Source organism: Dermacentor albipictus, chromosome 10 (genome assembly GCF_038994185.2).
Source record: "Dermacentor albipictus isolate Rhodes 1998 colony chromosome 10, USDA_Dalb.pri_finalv2, whole genome shotgun sequence".
Taxonomy (NCBI): Eukaryota; Metazoa; Arthropoda; class Arachnida; order Ixodida; family Ixodidae; genus Dermacentor; species Dermacentor albipictus.
This window is the reverse complement of record NC_091830.1, coordinates 50,164,718-50,183,482: the sequence shown is the minus strand read 5'-3', so window position 1 is coordinate 50,183,482 and position 18,765 is coordinate 50,164,718. Positions and strand designations below refer to the sequence as shown.

The window sequence follows — 18,765 nt, the reverse complement described above, 5'->3', positions numbered from 1 at the left end:
ATACGATCCCAGCGTCGGAAACGTAATATTTACAACCTGTTGACTGAAGTACCGGGTAAGAGGCAACGAATGCTGCGAATGAAAAACATTAGGTTCTGAGGAAATACGCGTCACCAAGATGCAGAGCTGCCTAAAAAGGTAAAAAATAAGGTACTTGGTTGCACTAGCCACTGACCCGTTGCAAAGTGGATGCTGGTGAAGTGCATCCACAGTAGTTTGGATGATTTTAACGTGTACTGATGCAATTGCGAAACTGAAGCTGGTCAACGAGGAAGGCAGAAAGCATGAGAGACTGCCGCTGCGAACCAGGGAGTAATCACGAAGAATGAACGCACAAAAGGCTTCTGCAAAGGTTCACAAGAAGGTTTATTTGTAAAAAAGCAATAAAAATGTTCGCAGGTGGTAGAAAGTTACGGGAGAGTTGTGGCATAAAAGTAGTGACAATGTCCTTGCGGTTCGCTGTCCTCTGTAGGAGTGATGCACCTATAGGTTGAATAGCAGCACCTAAGGAGGCTGAAATTGAAGTATTGAGTGCTGTTAATAAAAACACTGGAAAAGCGAAGCAACGGGCATACGAGAATACGGCAATGAAGCTGCAAGCCTATATATATATCCGTGAAAAGGCAGACAGGCGAACACGTCATACAAAGGGCACACGTGACCAGGTACGTCGCAGCGGTATCCAAGTGGCTATGGCCTTGCGCCACTGAGCTCTAGGTGGCGGGTATCATTCCGGCCACGCCGGCCGGAGTATAGATGGGGCCGAAATGCAGATACACCCGGGCACTTGAGATCAGGTGGTCAAAATCAATGAAGAGTAAACAAGAAACCTGACACCACGACAGGTGCGTTTTGCACCGAGCCACCAATGCATAACATTCATGATACCGGTGAAAAACGGCATCCAAACGCAAAGCGACGTGCGCGTCATGAAATGATGCACTCATGACGTGACACACCCGCCACGTGTTGGTACCAGCACGGTAAGAAGCGGCGTCCCTCGTTTCACGAGCAGTCTACAGGCAAGATGCCCGTCGCTGCTATGGATGCCAAGAAATTAAGGGAAGACTCCACAAACGTTGCAACGTGCGAGCCGCCTTAGGTGAGGCAGTTTGAAGTGTATGCAATGCGGCGCCACTTTTGGCAACCGCTCGCTCATGCAGCTAAACTGGGGTAAACAAACAGTTGCAGAGAGAAGGGCGAACAGAGAACACCGACAGTGGAGCGAAGGATTCTTTGAAAGCCTAACATTGAATACCGCGCGCGCCCAAACCGAGCTGAGAATGACGAGCGCTAAGGTTCGGCCTTCTCGGTCAGGCATTGTCAGGAACGTTTAAGCGCACTGACACACACAGGAAGAAGTCAGTGCACAGGCAAGAGGTTTCTGTTAACAGTGGTCGTTTGTCTTAACAGAGTCTCTTTTCTACGTTAGCGCTTAAAAGGCAAACTACAATAAAATTTCACTTTGACCAAGTTTGTTACAAATTAGTATAATGTATACCAACGAATCACTGTTGGCAAAGGGGTAATGGTATTTTATCGTTAGCAGCCTTTAAACAGCAGCTGGGACGACGACACCTGAACCTGGTGGTGGTGGCCACTCTGACGGTAGCCCCAGCACGCGGCATACGAAATTAACAGAAAGAATAAAGGAGTTTACCAGGAGACTGGTAATGCATCCCTTTTAACGAGTGCATTGTCGTTAATTTCACTACAAAATGTTATTACGATAAAGAAAAAAAAACGGGGTTAAATCGCACCACTCCTCAGACACTGTAGCCGAGTTTGGCCACGAGCATAGCAAGAGCTGCGGACAAAAGCAAGAACTACGCATTAAATAGCGCTGAAACGCGAGCAAGGAAGCGACGTCACGGATTTAGGAGTACTTTTTCCGTGTCCCGATCATTCTAGCACAGAAGCAGTTATTGGAGACTTTCCAAATTCACTCATTGGCTCTTTTAGAATACGTTATTGTCCATCGTAGCCGGTGAAGGGTTAGCTAGGCGAAAACAGACGCATTCAACCTGCATGACGCAATGGTGAGGAGTTGGTGCGGGAACTTTAGGGCGGCGTTCACACCGTCTTTCGTTCTTGTTCCTTTTTGGCCCAACAGGCACATCTCCCCTTACGTTGTAGTTGGGTAACTCAAATAAGTTCCCCGTTCCCTGTTCCAATAAACATTCCTATGCAAGCTGTAAAGCCGCTTTTCTTGCTTGGCTCAACAGGCCTATCCCCCCGTTCTTGGGTTGTAGCTGGGTAACTTGCTAATACACATCAAATAAGTTCCCTGTAGTGTTTCATTAAACATACCTATGCAAACTGTAAAGCCTCTTTTTGTGCTCGCCTTTTCGATCGCTCGGAGCAGGTATAGCTATGACGAGCGGTTCGCGCAATAATTAAGCGAAGAGAGTTACCGTCTCCGAGTCCTCGCTGGTCGTGTAGGACGGGTTCTTGACCATATCGACGCTGACCGTTGACATACCACTGGGGCCGGGCTGGGGGGAGTCAGTCGGTGGGAGCGTCGCCGGTGGGAGCCTCGCCGGTGGGCGCCAGCTGTCCTCGCTGATCGTGGACGACGTGTCCGAATAGCTTGAGCAGTCTTCGCGCTTTCCACCAGCCGCTGCCGCAGCAGGACCAGCTGCACTCGGAGGGATGGCACCCTCGGAAGACGCGGACGAAGGCTCTTGGGTGACTGCACCTGGACGTGGCGGATAGCGAAGGATGCGATTTGTCGAAGGCCGGCATGCCTGTTCACGTGTGCACGTGCGCAATTTCAATGCGAATCATCAATTTGCCTTGGTCTTGGCACATTGCGGCAGGCAGCTAGGTAGCTAGATTATCGTCTCGCTTTAATAAGAAGAAACCAATGTTGAACCGACGGTGGAATGGAACTTATGCCGTCGAGCACAGCAGCCCGGTCAGTGCGGATGACAAAAGTAGAGATTCATCGCGACGGTGTAGACACAATCGAACTACGGCAGCGCCTCAGAGGCAATCTGAAGCGGATTTCCTGCATTTTTTAACCTATATATACTGGGACACTAGTTTTGCCCGCCCACGTGCCACAAAAATAAGCAGCGCGAGCGGCAGCCTGAAGCAGACTTTTGTTCATGCGTCGTGAGTGGCGGCGCCAGCAGAGCAGGCGGAGCTTTTACCAGACTGAGGCGATGACGCACCTAGACATAAAAAGGGGGCAAAAACAGAGGCAGAAAGCGGGGTGCGCGCGAACGAAGTCAACAATCGAGGAACGTTGCGTGTAACGCGCTGACGGACCACTGCCGAAAGCTGACACAGCGAAGTTGGACCGGCTTTGCGCCGGCACGGACGTGTTTACCGCGCGTATACTGCAGCGAAAAAGCGGCGCGACAGCTCCACGAGACGGCGGATCAAGCATCTATTCAGCGTTCTCTGGAACTGCGGATGCGTGGCGACATTTTACGTGCTGCAATTGTAGCACATAGGGCTACGTGGTTTCGTACGTAGAAATAAACACTTGATTAAAAGTGGCATATATATTCTGTGATGAAAATACACACGTTCCTGCGAGTGCAATAAAATTGAGAGTTTTAGATTAGGGGATGCAAGCGGCTTGCGCACGCAAGAACGAGGAGCTACGGTACTGCGCATGCGCAGACTCAGACTGAGGCGTCTGCGCAGTACCGTGGCCCTTAGTTCTTGAGTACGCAAGCAGCTTGCGTCCCTTAATCTAAAACTCTCTAATGAGGTGCACAGCGGCGTAGCGCGGAAGACGTAATTTGCAAAGTGAGCGAGAGCGCTAGCAGAATTCAAGCAGCGCTAGGGGGCGCGACAAACGAGCACAGCCATGTTGGATTCGTTACGGATCGTGTGACGCGGCTCAATACGTTTTGCACTTCATCCAGAGTTTGCCTGCTTATTCTGCTGTAAAACCGGAAAATAAACACATTACCGTTATGACAAGTGCTGGCAAAAAGAAATACAGTGAGAAGGAAGCAACGAAGCCAAAAGTTTAGTTACTTAAATTATATGTTCAATAAGTATACCCACAGGCCTTATGCGTTTGCCTCATGCAACCGGGAGGTGTTCTTGAGAAGACAAATCGTCCCCGTGGATCTATAGCTATGTCACTCCCCTGGCTCGGCGCGCTAACGATTAAGCCACGATCGCATGCATGGTTCTCTCGTTGAAAAGCCACCCAACTTCGAAACGCTCCACGCGTGCGTCCCGTGCCACTCCTTCCTCTTTCCTTGTAACAACTCGTGCTCTGAAGCGCTGTGTCAGGCCGCACTTCTGCATCGGTCCACCGTCATCAGTACTTTCGTCATACAGCGCTGCGTAGAAATTGTGCTACGTTGTATACCAAATTTATGATCGCCTACGTTAATCGTGCTTTAAAATTTATTCGTCGTAGTAAACAAAATGTCATCGTAGGTGTTATATAGACCACAAAACATAGCTGCAGATACGTACGATCTCGCAACGCGCAGTTACTGATGACGTCCCAATCCGCCTTCCTCTCCCTTAAGTTCGTCCCTTATCTACGTAGAAACCAAGTGGCTTGTCAGAAGCTCGCGTCTAACGGTTGGCGCGAGCGTTATTATGGCGTTGCCACCATGCGATCGTCATCAATGTGGTCATCGCCGTGCTGCTGTCGTCACATACACGTGCGCCCTCGACCCACACATCCACTCAATTTACGGGAACACGTTGGCCAGCCGAGTATCGTCCTGCGGAAGCGCAGACAATGCTGGAAAACCAGGTACCTGCAAAATCCTTCGCATAAAGGCCAGAATACATGGAGCGAACTTTCACGACGAAGTTCGGGCGGCCGAAAATCTGCCGCGGCGCGACGCCGTATGTTCGTCGGGCTGCGCTACATGGAGCGAAGGCACGGCGGCCGCCGCCGGCGATTCGCGGCGTTGTTATCAGTGTGGCTAGAAGAGGCAATTGCGCTGTAGTGAAACACATGACACACACAAAAAAACTTTTACGACAACTATTATCGCTTTTGAATTGCAGAACACTCTAAAACGCGTAAAATTTTGTTCAGAAATGATTTCTAGTATTTTTTTATGTGTTTGAGGCTTTCATGTGCCGATGTAGTTTAAAGAAAGCGGCGATGCTATGCGTTGTGGCAACACTGGGCGGGAAGCCTAGTCGGAAGTCGGGGCGGATAGTGAGGCCTGATTGGCTCAATTTGGGGCGCCGCTCGTTTGCCGCTTCCGGTATCGTCGACGCCCGACGAACTTTTCTGCGCCAGCTAGATCGGCGGCGAACGACGTTTCCTCCGCCGTCGCGCGTACGCCGCCGGGCGTCGAACGCCGATTATTCGTCGCATATTCGCTCCATGTATTCTGGCCTTAACATCGATTCCCACCGCGCGTGGTATCTGGACAATGTTTTTACGTGATACGTTGCGAGCGTCGACCGCATGGCGTGTCAGCCAGTGTCAACGGCCCGGCCGGCGATGGGGAGGGGCACTCCTCAAGTCAACAGCGTCGACAGAATACATTCCAACTAGAAATCGTCTTGCGCGCCCGCACATAAGCTCGCCAGTCACGCCACCGCTCGCCGGTATACTATAGGCCGCTGATACGCCGTGTGGTCGACGCTCTCGCGGATTATTGAAAAAAAAAAACTTGCGAGGGTGTACCTTGCTGCTGTTGCGGCTGCTGTTCCTCTTCTCCTCCTTCCCCACCACCCAGGCACGACGGCATCCGGGCACGTAGCCGCTTTTGGCAGTCTTCGCACGACTTGCAGCAGCACAAACCGAGCATGTGCGACATAGCTGTGTCCGTCACTGGTAGTTTGAAGCAGTGCTGACAGGAAAAAGGTTCGGCGTACGCTCGGAGTGCCGGGGGGAACCACTCTACTCGCGTTGCTGCTGGCCAACTGAGCGCGACCTCTGCCGTTGTTTCGATATATGGGAGACCTAGCTGGTAACCTTATCGAACCTTTGATGTGTTAGGGCGTGCGCGCTTGGCTATCGCCTCCACGGTGTAACGATTAGTGCGGGAGTGTGTGTGTGTGTGTGGACCACGTGACGACATGTTCAATGAAGATGTAACGATGCTCAGTGGTTACGTGATGCATGCGATGGTTACGTGATGACGTAATCAAGGTCAATGGAGGCTTGGCGAGGCACCGTGTGAATGGCTTCCTGACGGCGTATTCGGCCGATCATTTCAGAGAGCTCGCCTGAATTGCAACCAATGCACGGTGATACGAGGGTTTTTGTAATCAGTTGCCATCTCAGTGTTGCAGCTATGGCCGCCAACCTAATTCCTGACCTCGTGCTCGTGTATGCGTGCCGTATCTACACATGCCGATGATGAGCAAGATGACTTCTATTGCCATTTTCTTCGAAGCCGGCGCAACGAAAAATAGTCCCCTGTAGCCTGTCTGGTCTAATCAGGTACATATATCGCAGTGTAGCATTTTGCTATACCTCTCCTCGATCTTTTTTTTTTCTTCATTAAAACATCTTTCGCTGTATTGTAGAGTTACCAATGCTTGCATCGACTCAGCTTCTGTTGATGTCATACCAGCTTTCTTTTTACCAATATGCTCTAAACGTCTGACCTGTTTATGCTTCCATCCGCTCAAAATAACAGTCCTTCTGGCAGGTCGGTGATACCTACGGGTCTTACTGGGTGAATACTTTGGCACGCCATTACAATGCGCTGAGTCGTTTCCAAACTTTTACTGAGCACACTCATGCCTCTTCCTGTTTCGACTATCTCCCCCGGCACCTCTTATTCCTCACGCACACATATCGGGCCTTAAATAACGAGGCCCGACCGCTTTCTGTTATCGCCCAGATTTACTCTTTTGATTTCTTTCTCACCCTACTTGTAAATTTCGATAGGCTTTTTTTTTGTTTCCTACCTTTGCATCCAAGTTACCGTCTGCTACTCGTGGTTTCATTTTTGTGGCTATCGGTTGTGTATTTTCAGTTTCAATGAGGGAGTACTATTAGCAATTAAAGTATTAGCAATTACGAGTAAGGAACTGGGTATCTTGTTTCTCATTCCTGCCGATAGCTGCGGCGGACACCGGAGGCGGCGGCGGATAACATCGCCAGCCGGAAGGGCTATTGGAATGAGCCCATAACGGCAGAATGCTTGGTACGCAACACCTCACCCCACACTACATCAATTGGTTCCCGGCACACATGGGACCATTTGAGGGGCCGTTCCCTAACCTCAACGAGACCGCACACGAGGCCGAAAGAGACCTAACTCACCGTGCGAGCCCGGCCTCCCTTTCGGCAAGATGGAGGAACGAGCGCGACCCCCTCGTCACTTACAACGATCTCACCCAGCACTATGAGTTTGTCAAGAGAACCATGCCGCTACCACACAAAGCACTCAATAAAGCACAAGTCACGTAGAGGTGGCCTCAGACGGGCATGGCCGGCCTTCCTGCACAAAATCTTTCCGGATGCGCATCCTCACAATGCGTGGCGCTTTTGTAACGATATAGCTAGCTTTGCTCACATGCTTGGGGTCGCCCCCTGGCGCCAGGGGCCAGGAGCCCCAAAGAAGAGTGGGACCGAACTCTACGCAGCTCGGACCTTGAAGCACAGCTCTGGGTTGTCCATCGAGCCCGCAACGCGGCGGAGGGGCATGGCCTCTCTGTCTCGATGTGGGAGCGGCCCACGGCGCACTAATCGCGCGCAGCGAGGAACCTCAATAAAGTTATTCATCCATCCATCCATAACAGCTTGCGCTGTGAAACATGTATCACGATTCGGTGCGGGAATTTGTGCATTTGTTGGCACACTACGTTGCTAACTTAAGGCCACATTTTCTTCACGTCGGCTTCAGATGGTGACAGTACGTACTTCTGCGCGCCTTTCGTTAATTTACACGCACTGCGAATTGTAAGCACCGCGTGGTGTCCCTCTCGAGAAGACATGACCTTCGGAATGCCTTCCCAAGTTTCAGATTTGTTCTGTGCACGCTGCTTGCGATATCACATGCGAAAACGCCACAGTTATATAGCACGGTATGTTTTTTTATGGCCATATATGTATCATGATTAAGTATCACGCGTACGCACCAATATAAAAGATATGTAGCCACGGTCAAACGCTGTGTCGATGAGGGGATATGACATGACGGCATAGTATCCGGAGTTTCAAGGTCGCGTTCTACGCGTCCGCTTTCACGTGTAGGTTTCCCAGTGAATTAGGCGTCGCACTAAGCGTCACATTAAGCTGTCGATACTTCCGCTGCGAGTGTGATTGCTTAACTACAAGCTCGCAAAGCAAACGTCCAAACTTCATGTCGCAACGAATGTTCTACAATAGCGTTTTTAACGCTTTCACTAGAAATAAACAGCATAGTTAATGTGTTTTCGAAGCATTAATGCACAAGCATAAATTAATCAGCTTTATAGCTTTTTTTCTGATGAGTTATTTTCTCACTGTACCGAACGCAATAAACCTACAATATGTTCCAGACTATTTATCCTTACAGCACCTGTATTAACCAACTTTAAATGGTAATTGCATATTGCACTTATTTCAGTGAGTGGATGGATGGATGCAAGACTTTAATGAATGTACTGAGGTACGCGGCTCAGCGCGCTGTGGGCCGCTCCCACGTTGGGACAGTCAGGCCATGCCCGAACGTAGCATCGTGGGCCCTCTGGACAGCCCATAGTTGCGCCCCGGCATCGGGGCTCTTGATAGCGGAGAGCCACTTCTCCTCATTGATTTGTTCTGTGCCTCGTAACGAGGGGCAACGCCAGAGCATATGGTCTAGGCTAGCGATGTCATTGCAGTGCCTGCAAGAACTAGTGGCATAGGTGTCGGGATAAAGCTCGTGGTATAAAGCCGGGCTGGGATACGAGTATGTTTACAATAATCTGAGGGTGAATGCCTGCGCTCTATTTAACTTCTTGTGTGGAAGGGGAAAGTCTTTCCTGCCGAGATAAAAGTGCTGAGCAATTTCATTGTATGTGGTCGGTTGATCTTTGTTCTCCACCACTGCGGGCTGGCGTTGGAGTTCTCCGTGGTCGCGGAAAGCGAGACCTCGCGCCTTGGCGTGGGCCAGCTCGTTCAGATTTGTGGGGCCTCCCATGATGGATCCCATGTGAGCGGAGAACCACGTGAGGGTATGGGCAGCGATGTCTTTGCCATCGAGGATGCGACAGGCTTCCTTACACACAGCGCCAACGCTCTATAGGCGCGGATGGCTGCCCTGGAGTCGCTGAAGATATTAGCATGTTTGGCGTCCAGGAGGGCCAAGGCAATGGCCACTTGCTCGGCCGCACGCGACGACGTGCTTCGTACCGAAGCGGCGTTAACGGTCGAACCCCTGTGGTTGATCGACACTACCGTGAAATCGTTGCCGCTTCCATACTGGGCCTCGTCAACGAAGCAGCTGCCGCCAGGGAGTTCTGTCGCGCGGCGTAGGAGCGCCACCGCCCTGGCCTTCCTTCTTTCTACGTTGCGCTCGGGATGCATATTGCGCGGGGCGGGCGATATGATGATGTTATCTTTCTGCTCTTTCGGAAGGCCTTGGTAGGCGTCTTCGACAGTGGCCGGTAGGACGTCCATCTCTATTAGGAGTCGTCTGCCTGCCCTGGTGCCGGAGAGCCTGAGGATATGTGCCCTTTCTTGTGCTTCTGCAATTTCTTCCAGGGTGTTATGAATACCCAACAGCAGGGGTCGGTCGATGCATGTGTAATTTGGTAGTCCGAGCGCGCTCTTGATCCCCCTCCTTATCATGGCATTTAGCTTGTCTCGCTCGGCCCTCTTCCAGACGTGCATGGCCGCTACGTACGTGAAATGGCATAAGAAGAAAGCGTGGACTAGCCTTATCAGATTCTCTTCGTTCAGGCCTCTCCTTCTGTTAGCTACCCGCCTGATTAGACCGATGACGCTATCCTTTTTTGCTAGTTTGTGAATGGTGATGCTATTCGTGCCCGCCCCTTCGAGTGTCATTCCCAAGATTCGAATGGCCGCGACTTTGGGAATGGTATCTCCGCACTTGGTGTAGAGATTAATGTCAATTTTAGTGGGGGCTTTCCAGTTCTGTGGCTTGCGGCCCTTTCTAGTTGGGCAGTAGAGAAGGAGCTCCGATTTCTTTGGGGAGCACCGGAGTCCCGTGCCGGTTAGAAAGGGCTCTGTAGTGTCGACAGCTTCCTGGAGAGCGGCTTCGACTTGTCCGTCACTGCCACCCGTGAATTTCAGTGAACCGATTTTTTTAATTTATGGTGGTCGTAACATATCAGAGTGTTCTAAGAAGCTACTTCACCGTAAACACCCCTGCCTTTCCTCGTAGCTTTCTCTTTCTACCTCCCGTAAAACACATGCAACAATGTGGAAAGCAGCAAACACTTTTTTTATAAACTAAAGGCAGCACGTTGAACACAACCAAATCATAATCATGCAGTGAAGTCAGCCACTTGCATCTGTTCCTGCGGAAGATAGCATCAACCCAAGTTCGCATGGTTCATGCACGTCCACAGCTAATCAAGTTCGTAGACCTATCGCGAGGCATAGGCCATGCCCAACAATACATAAGAAAGATTTCTATGAGCTTGCGATCACATTTATTACTGCACAAATTCGTATAACCGTATCCTGTCATTACTGCCTTGATAATAAACGTATCATGCACCTTGGAAGATGTGCAAATACAGCATAAAGCTTGTGTTTCTGAATCTTGTTGTTAGCTTGTGAGATGGGGCTGCTCACTGATTTATTCCGTGATGTGATTTAATGGCATGTGCATGCAGACTCAGCAAAATTATACTTAGACCTCGGGCTCATATTCACCGAATTCTACCCAGCCGAGCTCACCCGGACTCAGACTCAGCCGAATCTACATTCAACCAAGCTTGCTCTGACGCGGAATCTGCCAAATTTCTGCTCGCTGTGCTTGCTCTGACTCAAACTAACCAAAATTCTACTCAGCTGAGATCCCTCATACTCAGTTTTACTAAATTCTACCCAGCCGAGCCCAATCGAATTCAGACTGCCAAAATTCCACGCAGCTGAGATACCTCATACTCAGATTTACTAAATTCTACCCAGCCGAGCTTAATCATATTCAGACTGCCAAAATTATACTCAGCTAAAAAATTAAATTATGTGGTTTTACGTGCCAAAACCACTTTCTGATTATGAGGCACGCCATAGTGGACTCCGGAAATTTCGACCGCCTGGGGTTCTTTAACGTGCACCTAAATCTAAGTACACGGGTGTTTTCGCATTTCGCCTCCATCGAAATGCGGCCGCCATGGCCGGTATTCGATCCCGCGACCTCATGTATGTATGTATGTATGTATGTATGTATGTATGTATGTATGTATGTATGTATGTATGTATGTATGTATGTATGTATGGATGGATGGATGGATGGATGGATGGATGGATGGATGGATGGATGGATGGATGGATGGATGGATGGATGGATGGATGGATGGACGTACGTACGTACGTACGTACGTACGTATGCATGTATGTATGTATGTATGTATGTATGTATGTATGTATGTATGTATGTATGTATGTATGTATGTATGTATGTATGTATGTATGTATGTATGTATGTATGTATGTATGTATGTATGTATGTATGTATGTATGTATGTATGGATGGATGGATGGATGGATGGACGTACGTACGTACGTACGTACGTATGCATGTATGTATGTATTTCAATATGCCTTACAGGCCTAGAAAGGCATTGCGTAAGGGGGTGATACAGAAATTATGGTTGTAGGAACTCACGAATGATAGAACAACCAATTAGGCAACAATTATGCACGAAGTACCGCTAAAATGAGGAGCAGAGGAAAAGCAAAATATCAGTCATAAAGGAGTGTTAATTACTAACAAGCAAGTACAACCATTATACTGAAGTGTTACGGGTTAATAAATATGTAATAATTTTGTCAGAAAAAGAACAAGAACTCGATTGCAAAAAAAGCTGGTGCCTTTCCTCCCCAGTCGATCTTTTTTGCCGCCAGAATTTAGGTTGACTACACCGATCCAATGTTGCACTGAATATTGTAGTGTCTGGGCGCCAAAGCAAGCACGCAATGTGACGATGCTGAAAGGTATCGGAGCAACAATTGCGCATGAGCCATACCACCAAATATTGTTGACAGAGCTTGGGAGTATTTGTGTCATAGAAACAATAGAGTTTCTGTGACATGCAAAAAAAAGAAGAATTATTAACGATGTTTTGTACTATTAGGTTTCCCGTACGCTCTTAATTTCGGGACCCCTTGCAGATAGAAAAGTTGCAGTTTATTGTATGTGCGGTAAAGCATGCGCATCGCGCCCTCTCATTACACTGCCATAGTCAAATGTCGTCACTGCCGAAGCATGTTACGTGACTGGTCAGACAGTGCTGAAATCCGGCCCATTCAAATCATGAAGTACGGTTTCACTACCGGCTTGTACTTACCGAAGGAACGCGCGATAGACTCATGTGCTTCAATCGAAGGCGTGACGGCAGTCTGGTGTCGTTTGATTATCTACTGTCCTCCGCGCATGCGCTATGCACGCGGTGAGCCACAAACACATGCCGTGCGCTGTTCGCTTGTTCGATGCGATGACGTCACACACAGCCTGCCTCATATTGCAAAGGTTTTGAGGCGGATGCATTACAAGGAACGTCGCAGCGTGGGCAGCCGGTGGCCGCAATCATCCATTCTAGCCGGTAATCGCAGATAGTTTTCAGGCAACCATGGACTCCGGTGGCAGCTCCTGCACCTGCAAGACCTGCGACGACTGCCTGAAGAGGCTACGTGATGGTTCGCCTTCGCAGGCGGCAAGCACGAAGCGACCGGAACTGCAGGAAGCGGAACAGTCAACGCGCGAGGAAGGCATGGACACGGCCTCCGAAGTCCGTGAAGCTGAGGAAGCGCAACGCCGTCCGAGTGCCACAAGTACGTCCACCGATAGCAGTGGGTCTTCCTATAGCAGCCCGTCGACGGAGACAACTGCGTTGACTATCTCTATCGAAAGTCGCCAGCTGACTTCTTCCTCGGAAAAGGCGGCGAGCAAAAGCGCGACAACTGGGGCGCTGGCCGGCACACATCCTCGCCTGTCTTCGGTGACACTGTCTTGGCGCTCTTTGGCCAAACCTGGCCCTTGCGCCATTAAACACCACATATCACTGTCTTCTGGAAGCATGGCGGAATATTCGGCCGATGACGAACTGAGCGTCAGCTCTAGGACCTCTGCACTGGCAGAGTCGTTGTCACTTGGGCCATTTTCTCAAGCCACGGCGGCCAGTGGAAGTATTCGCTCGTCTTCGTCGGGAACGGGTGCCGCTGCTATGGCTCCTCCAGCGGAAGGATCGGAGGCGCTCGGTACAGTTTCAGAGGGGACGTTTCCGTCAGCAAGTCCGGACGCGGCTGCTTCCTGCCGCCAGAAGCGACGACCGTAAGCCAAACTGCGCCTGCCCTAGCGGAGACGAACCCCGACCCATCGGAGGCGACGCAACCGCCCACGAGCGAGGAACCGCAAATCCCCGATGGACGTCAGCGGAAGTGAAGGGACGACGTCCGCTGGGTTCCGCTTTGGCCACAAGGTCTCTTCGGGACTGCCATTGACGGGGACGTCCGTGGAGTCGTACGCGCAGAGCACAGTCAGTGCGACTGGAGTGTTTCACTTCGCGCTAGAAGCCAAAATCATGTTACCGTACCAACTCGCCCAACTGTCTATCCTTTTGCATGACTGGAATGTCCGTTGGATCTGATGAAACTGTCACCAACGCCACCGACGCGAATGTTTCCTCGGCCATCTTCGACGAACCTTCTGTGACGGACGACAGCGCAAGCGCAGTACGTGATCCAGTGAAGCCGGCCCCGGCGAAACTGCCCAGCCCGCAACGCCGTCCTCGCGTCAAGGATCCGGATCACATGCGGGACGAGGACCGGTGAACGGTTAGTTCTCGAGAGTGAACGTTTCCGGCATCCGCTCTTTCAGGTATAGTGCGCATGGCCGTTTCCGACTGAAGGGACCTAGCATACAGCATCCGTCGTAGGTGTAATTTACCAAGGCGTTCGTGCTCAGGAGCTGCTATGGAATACGGAACATGCCGAGCCGATGCAGGATTATGGCAGTGAATTGAATGTCGCGCCCCAAAACAAGGGAACATCTGAAAACGCCGTAGTGGGAGGTGCTCTGGTTTCTAGCTAGCCAACTGAGGTTCTTTATCGTTCGTTTGAAGATGGTATGCAATCGTTGCTTTTTTTCTTCGCCTTTGTCCGGATCTCGTGTTCAGCAGCAGCAAGCCGTAACCACCATGCCCCCGTGGCGGCCAGTTAAAAACGCAAATTCTCTATTTTTGCTTCCCCGTGTCGTTGCCTGTTCGCAAGCACGTAACGTGGGCCATTTGCGTCGTTTGCTACCTTCGACCCTTACTTTTCGCAGCCTCGCAACCTGCTCTGCTGGCTGTTTGGTCATACACGCGATACCTCGCGGTTCATACGCATCTTTAAATTGCAGAAAGCGCGTACAGGGTGGATGTGTCAGTGCAAGTACTAGGTGACGCGTACCGTTGTCGATGTTGCACCAACTTTCTTTTACCCCATCTTGCCTGCCCCTCATTCCCTGTCGAATCGTGCAGCGTTTCCGTGCCGTTCAGTACCCGCTGCAGCTCCTAGACGACGGCAATGTTCAGCAGTTGAGCTAGAGGCCTGGTTCCATTCTCTGCTGCGGTGTACGTATGCTGTGGGGAATGCAACAGCGTTATGCCAGCGCCCTCGTTGCCTTCCAGTGCAACTTCGGGAACTACATGCCTTCCAATTACAGTAAAACTCCGTGTGGGCGGGAATGCGCAATTTATCGTACTTATAATCGACAATATTGTGAATATACCAACGCCACGGAAGGCGGGATTGCTCGCCGATTAGCTTCGCTCATAACCTTGGTCTTTTCCGCGCTGGCAATACACCCACAAAGTATTCTCAGTAAGTCTAGTCTCGAACGGTGTCATGCCATTCGTACTGCCGTATCTGTCTGTCACTTGGCCTTTTCTTTATGCGCCTGGTTTTGCTCGACCTAACTTTTCCGTCTCTTTCATATTTCAGGATCAGTAGGACAGCCTTTCGGCGCCACCTCGCAGATGAGTTCGTCATCCGTGCAGCAAGCGTGAACTTCGTTGATTTAACCGGCGGCAATTTTTGTTTCTTTTCCATATTTTCCAAGGTTTTATCCTTTTAAGATTTTATTTTTTACCTTTTAAGATGCCGAAATGATGGCCGTGAGATCTGGCAGAAGTTACACATTAACAAACAGAGAACCGTATCATACACCCGAGATGCACATTGTCATTAACGGTGAGGAAATCTGTAGTGATGCGCTTCCTGGTTGTTTTAATGATCATTTCACCAGCACATGTCACCAAACTGCCAGCCTGAGTGCCTGTCAATTTATAGATACTCATTGCACGGAATCAATATTTTTGAACCCTACTAATGAACATGAAATAACACTGCTTTTCCGTAACCTGAGTAATAGTAGTGCCTGTGATGCTGATGGCCTGCAAATCAGGCCTGTCAGCTACGTGCTTGATATTATTTCACCTGTTCTTGCTCATATCTACAATATCTGTCTCTCCCAAGGCCAATTCCCAAAAAGAATGCAGGTGGCAAAGGTGATTCCGATTTTTAAGAAAGGTGATAAAACACCAATTTCGAACTACAGACCCATCTCCATACTTCCGATTTTTTCCAAAGGACTAGAGAAGATAATACGAGGGCCGTTTTTTTTTTCAACCTCCGATCGCTCCGTGCAGGCGCTACGCGGGCAGCAGAAAGCGGACATGCGCTGTAGGCAACTGCGCAGCTCTCGCGCTACACACTCCGCCATTGTTGACATTCAGGCGTCGGCCGGCATTGTGCTACAGCCACGTAAACATGGCTGCCATTATTGTTGCTCCCGCCAAGTGTGAATTGCGAAGTGTTATTCGTTTTCTACAGGCTGAATGCCATGGTGCTGCAGAAATCCATCGGAGAATGAGTCGAGTGTATGGGGAAAACTTCATGAGTGATGGTGGTGTGCGTGAATGGTGTCGAAATTTTAAAGATGGACGTAATGATGTGCATGATGAAGGGGGCCAAGGACGCAAATCTGTCGTTTCAGATGACCTGGTTCAACGAGTTGACGGTATGGTTAAAGAAAACCGCAGATTCACCATTACTGCTTTATCTACGGAATTTCCAGAAGTTTCAAGGTCTGTTTTGTACTCTATTGTTACTGAACGGTTACGCTACAAAAAACTTTGTGCACGTTGGGTCCCAAAAATGTTGACGGACGGCCACAAAACTCGACGAATGGCGTCAGCTTTGGAGTTCCTTGAGCGTTATCAGGATGAAGGAGACAACCTTTTGAAATCAACCGTGACTGGGGATGAAACCTGGATTCAATACGACACACCGGAAACAAAACGACAATCACAACAATGGATGCATTCAAATTCACCAAACAAACCAAAGAAATTCAAAAAAACCTTCAACAACAGAAAGACCATGGCTACTGTGTTTTGGGATCAACAAGGTGTGTTGCTTGTGGAGTTTATGGAGCCCGGAACCACAATCACTGCAGCTGTTTATTGTGAAACTTTACGACGTTTGCGTAGAGCCATTCAGAACAAACGAATAGGAAAGTTGACCGCTGGAGTTGTTCTGATTCATGACAATGCCCGTCCACACACTGCTGGAGCAACTCAACGGCTTCTCGAACAATTTGGATGGGACATTTTCGATCATCCGCCATACAGTCCAGACTTAGCACCCTGTGACTTTCATCTTTTTCCTGGACTGAAGAAGTGGTTGGTGGGAAGCGCTTTCAAACCAATGGCGACCTTCAAACCAACGTCAAGGACTACTTGAATTCATTGGCGGCAACTTCTTTTGAAGACGGTATTGCAAAGCTTGTCCACCGATATGACAAATGCCTCAATCTCTTCGGTGATTATGTCGAAAAGTAGCCGTAACTGTACTAATATTTTGGTAATAAAATTATTGTTTTAGATGAACTTGTCTTTTATTTGTAGCCTATCGGAGGTTGAAAAAAAAACGGCCCTCGTATTTTGTAGGCTATCCTGTTTTCTTGACAAACATAACTTATTAACCCCACATCAACACGCTTTCCGCAGGTTCATGTCGACTGAACTAGCACTCCTTAAGCAGAAAGAACTAATCCTTGAAAATTTTGAGGCACGTTTATTAACGTTAGGCGTTTTTGTCGACCTATCTAAAGCCTTCGATTCTATTGATCATAAACTTCTGGTTCATAAACTAACTTATTATGGCATCCGTGGCATTGCTCTCAGCTTACTTGAATCTTACTTGAATCACAGAAATCAATTTGTGCATGTAAATGGATTATCATCCAGTGTCCTTCCTGTTCATGTGGGTGTCCCACAAGGAAGCATCTTAGGCCCTCTCTTGTTCAATATTCTCGTAAATGACTTTATTAACATTGATTCTGCCATAACGTACATTATGTATGCCGATGACACCACACTTCTTTTTTCATCCAAATGTCTGGATGACCTGGTCTTACGTGCTAACAGCGTGCTCTCGAAAGTACACCAGTGGTCCCTTGAAAATGGTCTCACAATCAACTCCGCAAAAACCAAAGCCTTGCTCTTTCGTCCAAGAAATATGAATGTCGTGCTACCTGGAGATATTGTCCTTAACTCCAGTACTATTGAAGTTGTCCAATCAATCAAATGTCTGGGTGTTCACTTCGATCATGATATGACATGGCGCTCTCATGTAGATTTCCTCACCGGCAAACTGTCACAGGTTTTGGGTGTTGTCTATTCCTTTAGATACCTGCCGCATTCCGTGAAATTGCTGATTTATAACTCACTTTTTTTCAGTCATCTAAATTACGGCTGCCTCGTATGGGGGACAACTTCAGCCACAAATATTCAAAAGCTGTTTGTAATCCAGAAGAAATTTCTTCGTGTCATTTGTAATAAGCCTCGTGATTTTCATTCCGCTCCTCTTTTCAGCACGCTTAAAACCCTTAAATTGCCTGCCCTATTAAACCTGCGCTTGTTGTCAACCTACAGAAGATATGAGAAAAATATTGGTGCCCTCAGCTCTCTCGCTAATCTCACAAAACGAGAAACCCCCTACACAACTCGAGCTCCTGAGACTTGGTGTGTTCCTCAACTTCGGACTAATTATGGCCAGCAAATGGTATGCCACTGGCTGCCCAGTTTACTTAATGATCTTACCAGATGCAATATCGATGTGTTGACTTGTTCCGCAAAAAATCTGCGTGATATGTTCCTGCAATCTTGACTGTGTACTGTTGTACTTAGTGATTTTTTGCCCTTAGTGCTTTTGCTCTTCTCCCTTTTCTTTCCTTTTTTTTCTTCTCTTTTTTTTCCCTTACCGTTTCCCACCTGCCCTGCTGCTGCCATTGTAAGCGGAACCTGGGGCCAGTCAAGCTGCTTCTCCGCAGCTTTTCTCCCCCTGTTTTTCCGCCACAACCATGTACCTCCTTGCTTGTGGAAACAAATAAAAAAAATATGAATAAATGCTAAGTCACTTGCCATGTAGCCGCCATGCACACATGCTATTTCTCTTTTCATTTGATGTATGTCTAACTCACCGCGTAATAACTCTCGCAGCTCCGAAGTGTGCGGTGCTGGGAGGGCTAGATAACCAGCACTAATTGCCTTCACGTCGCTCCCTCGCACGCTCCCACACGCAACAGATCACGTGAAACTGTGCGGGCTAGTCGTGCGGGCTAGTCACTCTCCTTGCTCTTCGACTTGGCACTATGA

The 18,765-nt window shown here is 49.1% G+C and overlaps 2 protein-coding genes and 1 long non-coding RNA gene across 3 annotated transcripts; 2 read left to right on the top strand and 1 right to left on the bottom strand.

Annotated features, from left to right (window-relative positions):
- Positions 1-348: 348 nt before the first annotated feature.
- LOC139050990 (uncharacterized) lies at positions 349-5,963 on the bottom strand. Its single transcript, XM_070527925.1, has 3 exons — positions 5,633-5,963; positions 2,415-2,698; positions 349-513 (listed from the first exon to the last, which is right to left on the bottom strand). Exons 1-3 carry the CDS (start codon positions 5,763-5,765, stop codon positions 505-507), a joined length of 426 nt encoding a protein of 141 aa, XP_070384026.1. The 5' UTR covers positions 5,766-5,963; the 3' UTR covers positions 349-504.
- Positions 5,964-12,693: 6,730 nt separating this feature from the next.
- On the top strand, positions 12,694-13,398 carry LOC139050323 (uncharacterized). Its single transcript, XM_070526556.1, has one exon. The coding sequence runs from the start codon at positions 12,694-12,696 to the stop codon at positions 13,396-13,398; it is 705 nt and encodes a 234-aa protein (XP_070382657.1).
- A 294-nt stretch (positions 13,399-13,692) lies between these two features.
- Positions 13,693-15,216, top strand: LOC139050992 (uncharacterized). The gene is made up of 2 exons (XR_011509179.1): positions 13,693-13,897; positions 15,047-15,216. It is a non-coding gene; the product is annotated as an uncharacterized lncRNA (long non-coding RNA).
- The last annotated feature ends 3,549 nt before the right edge of the window (positions 15,217-18,765 follow it).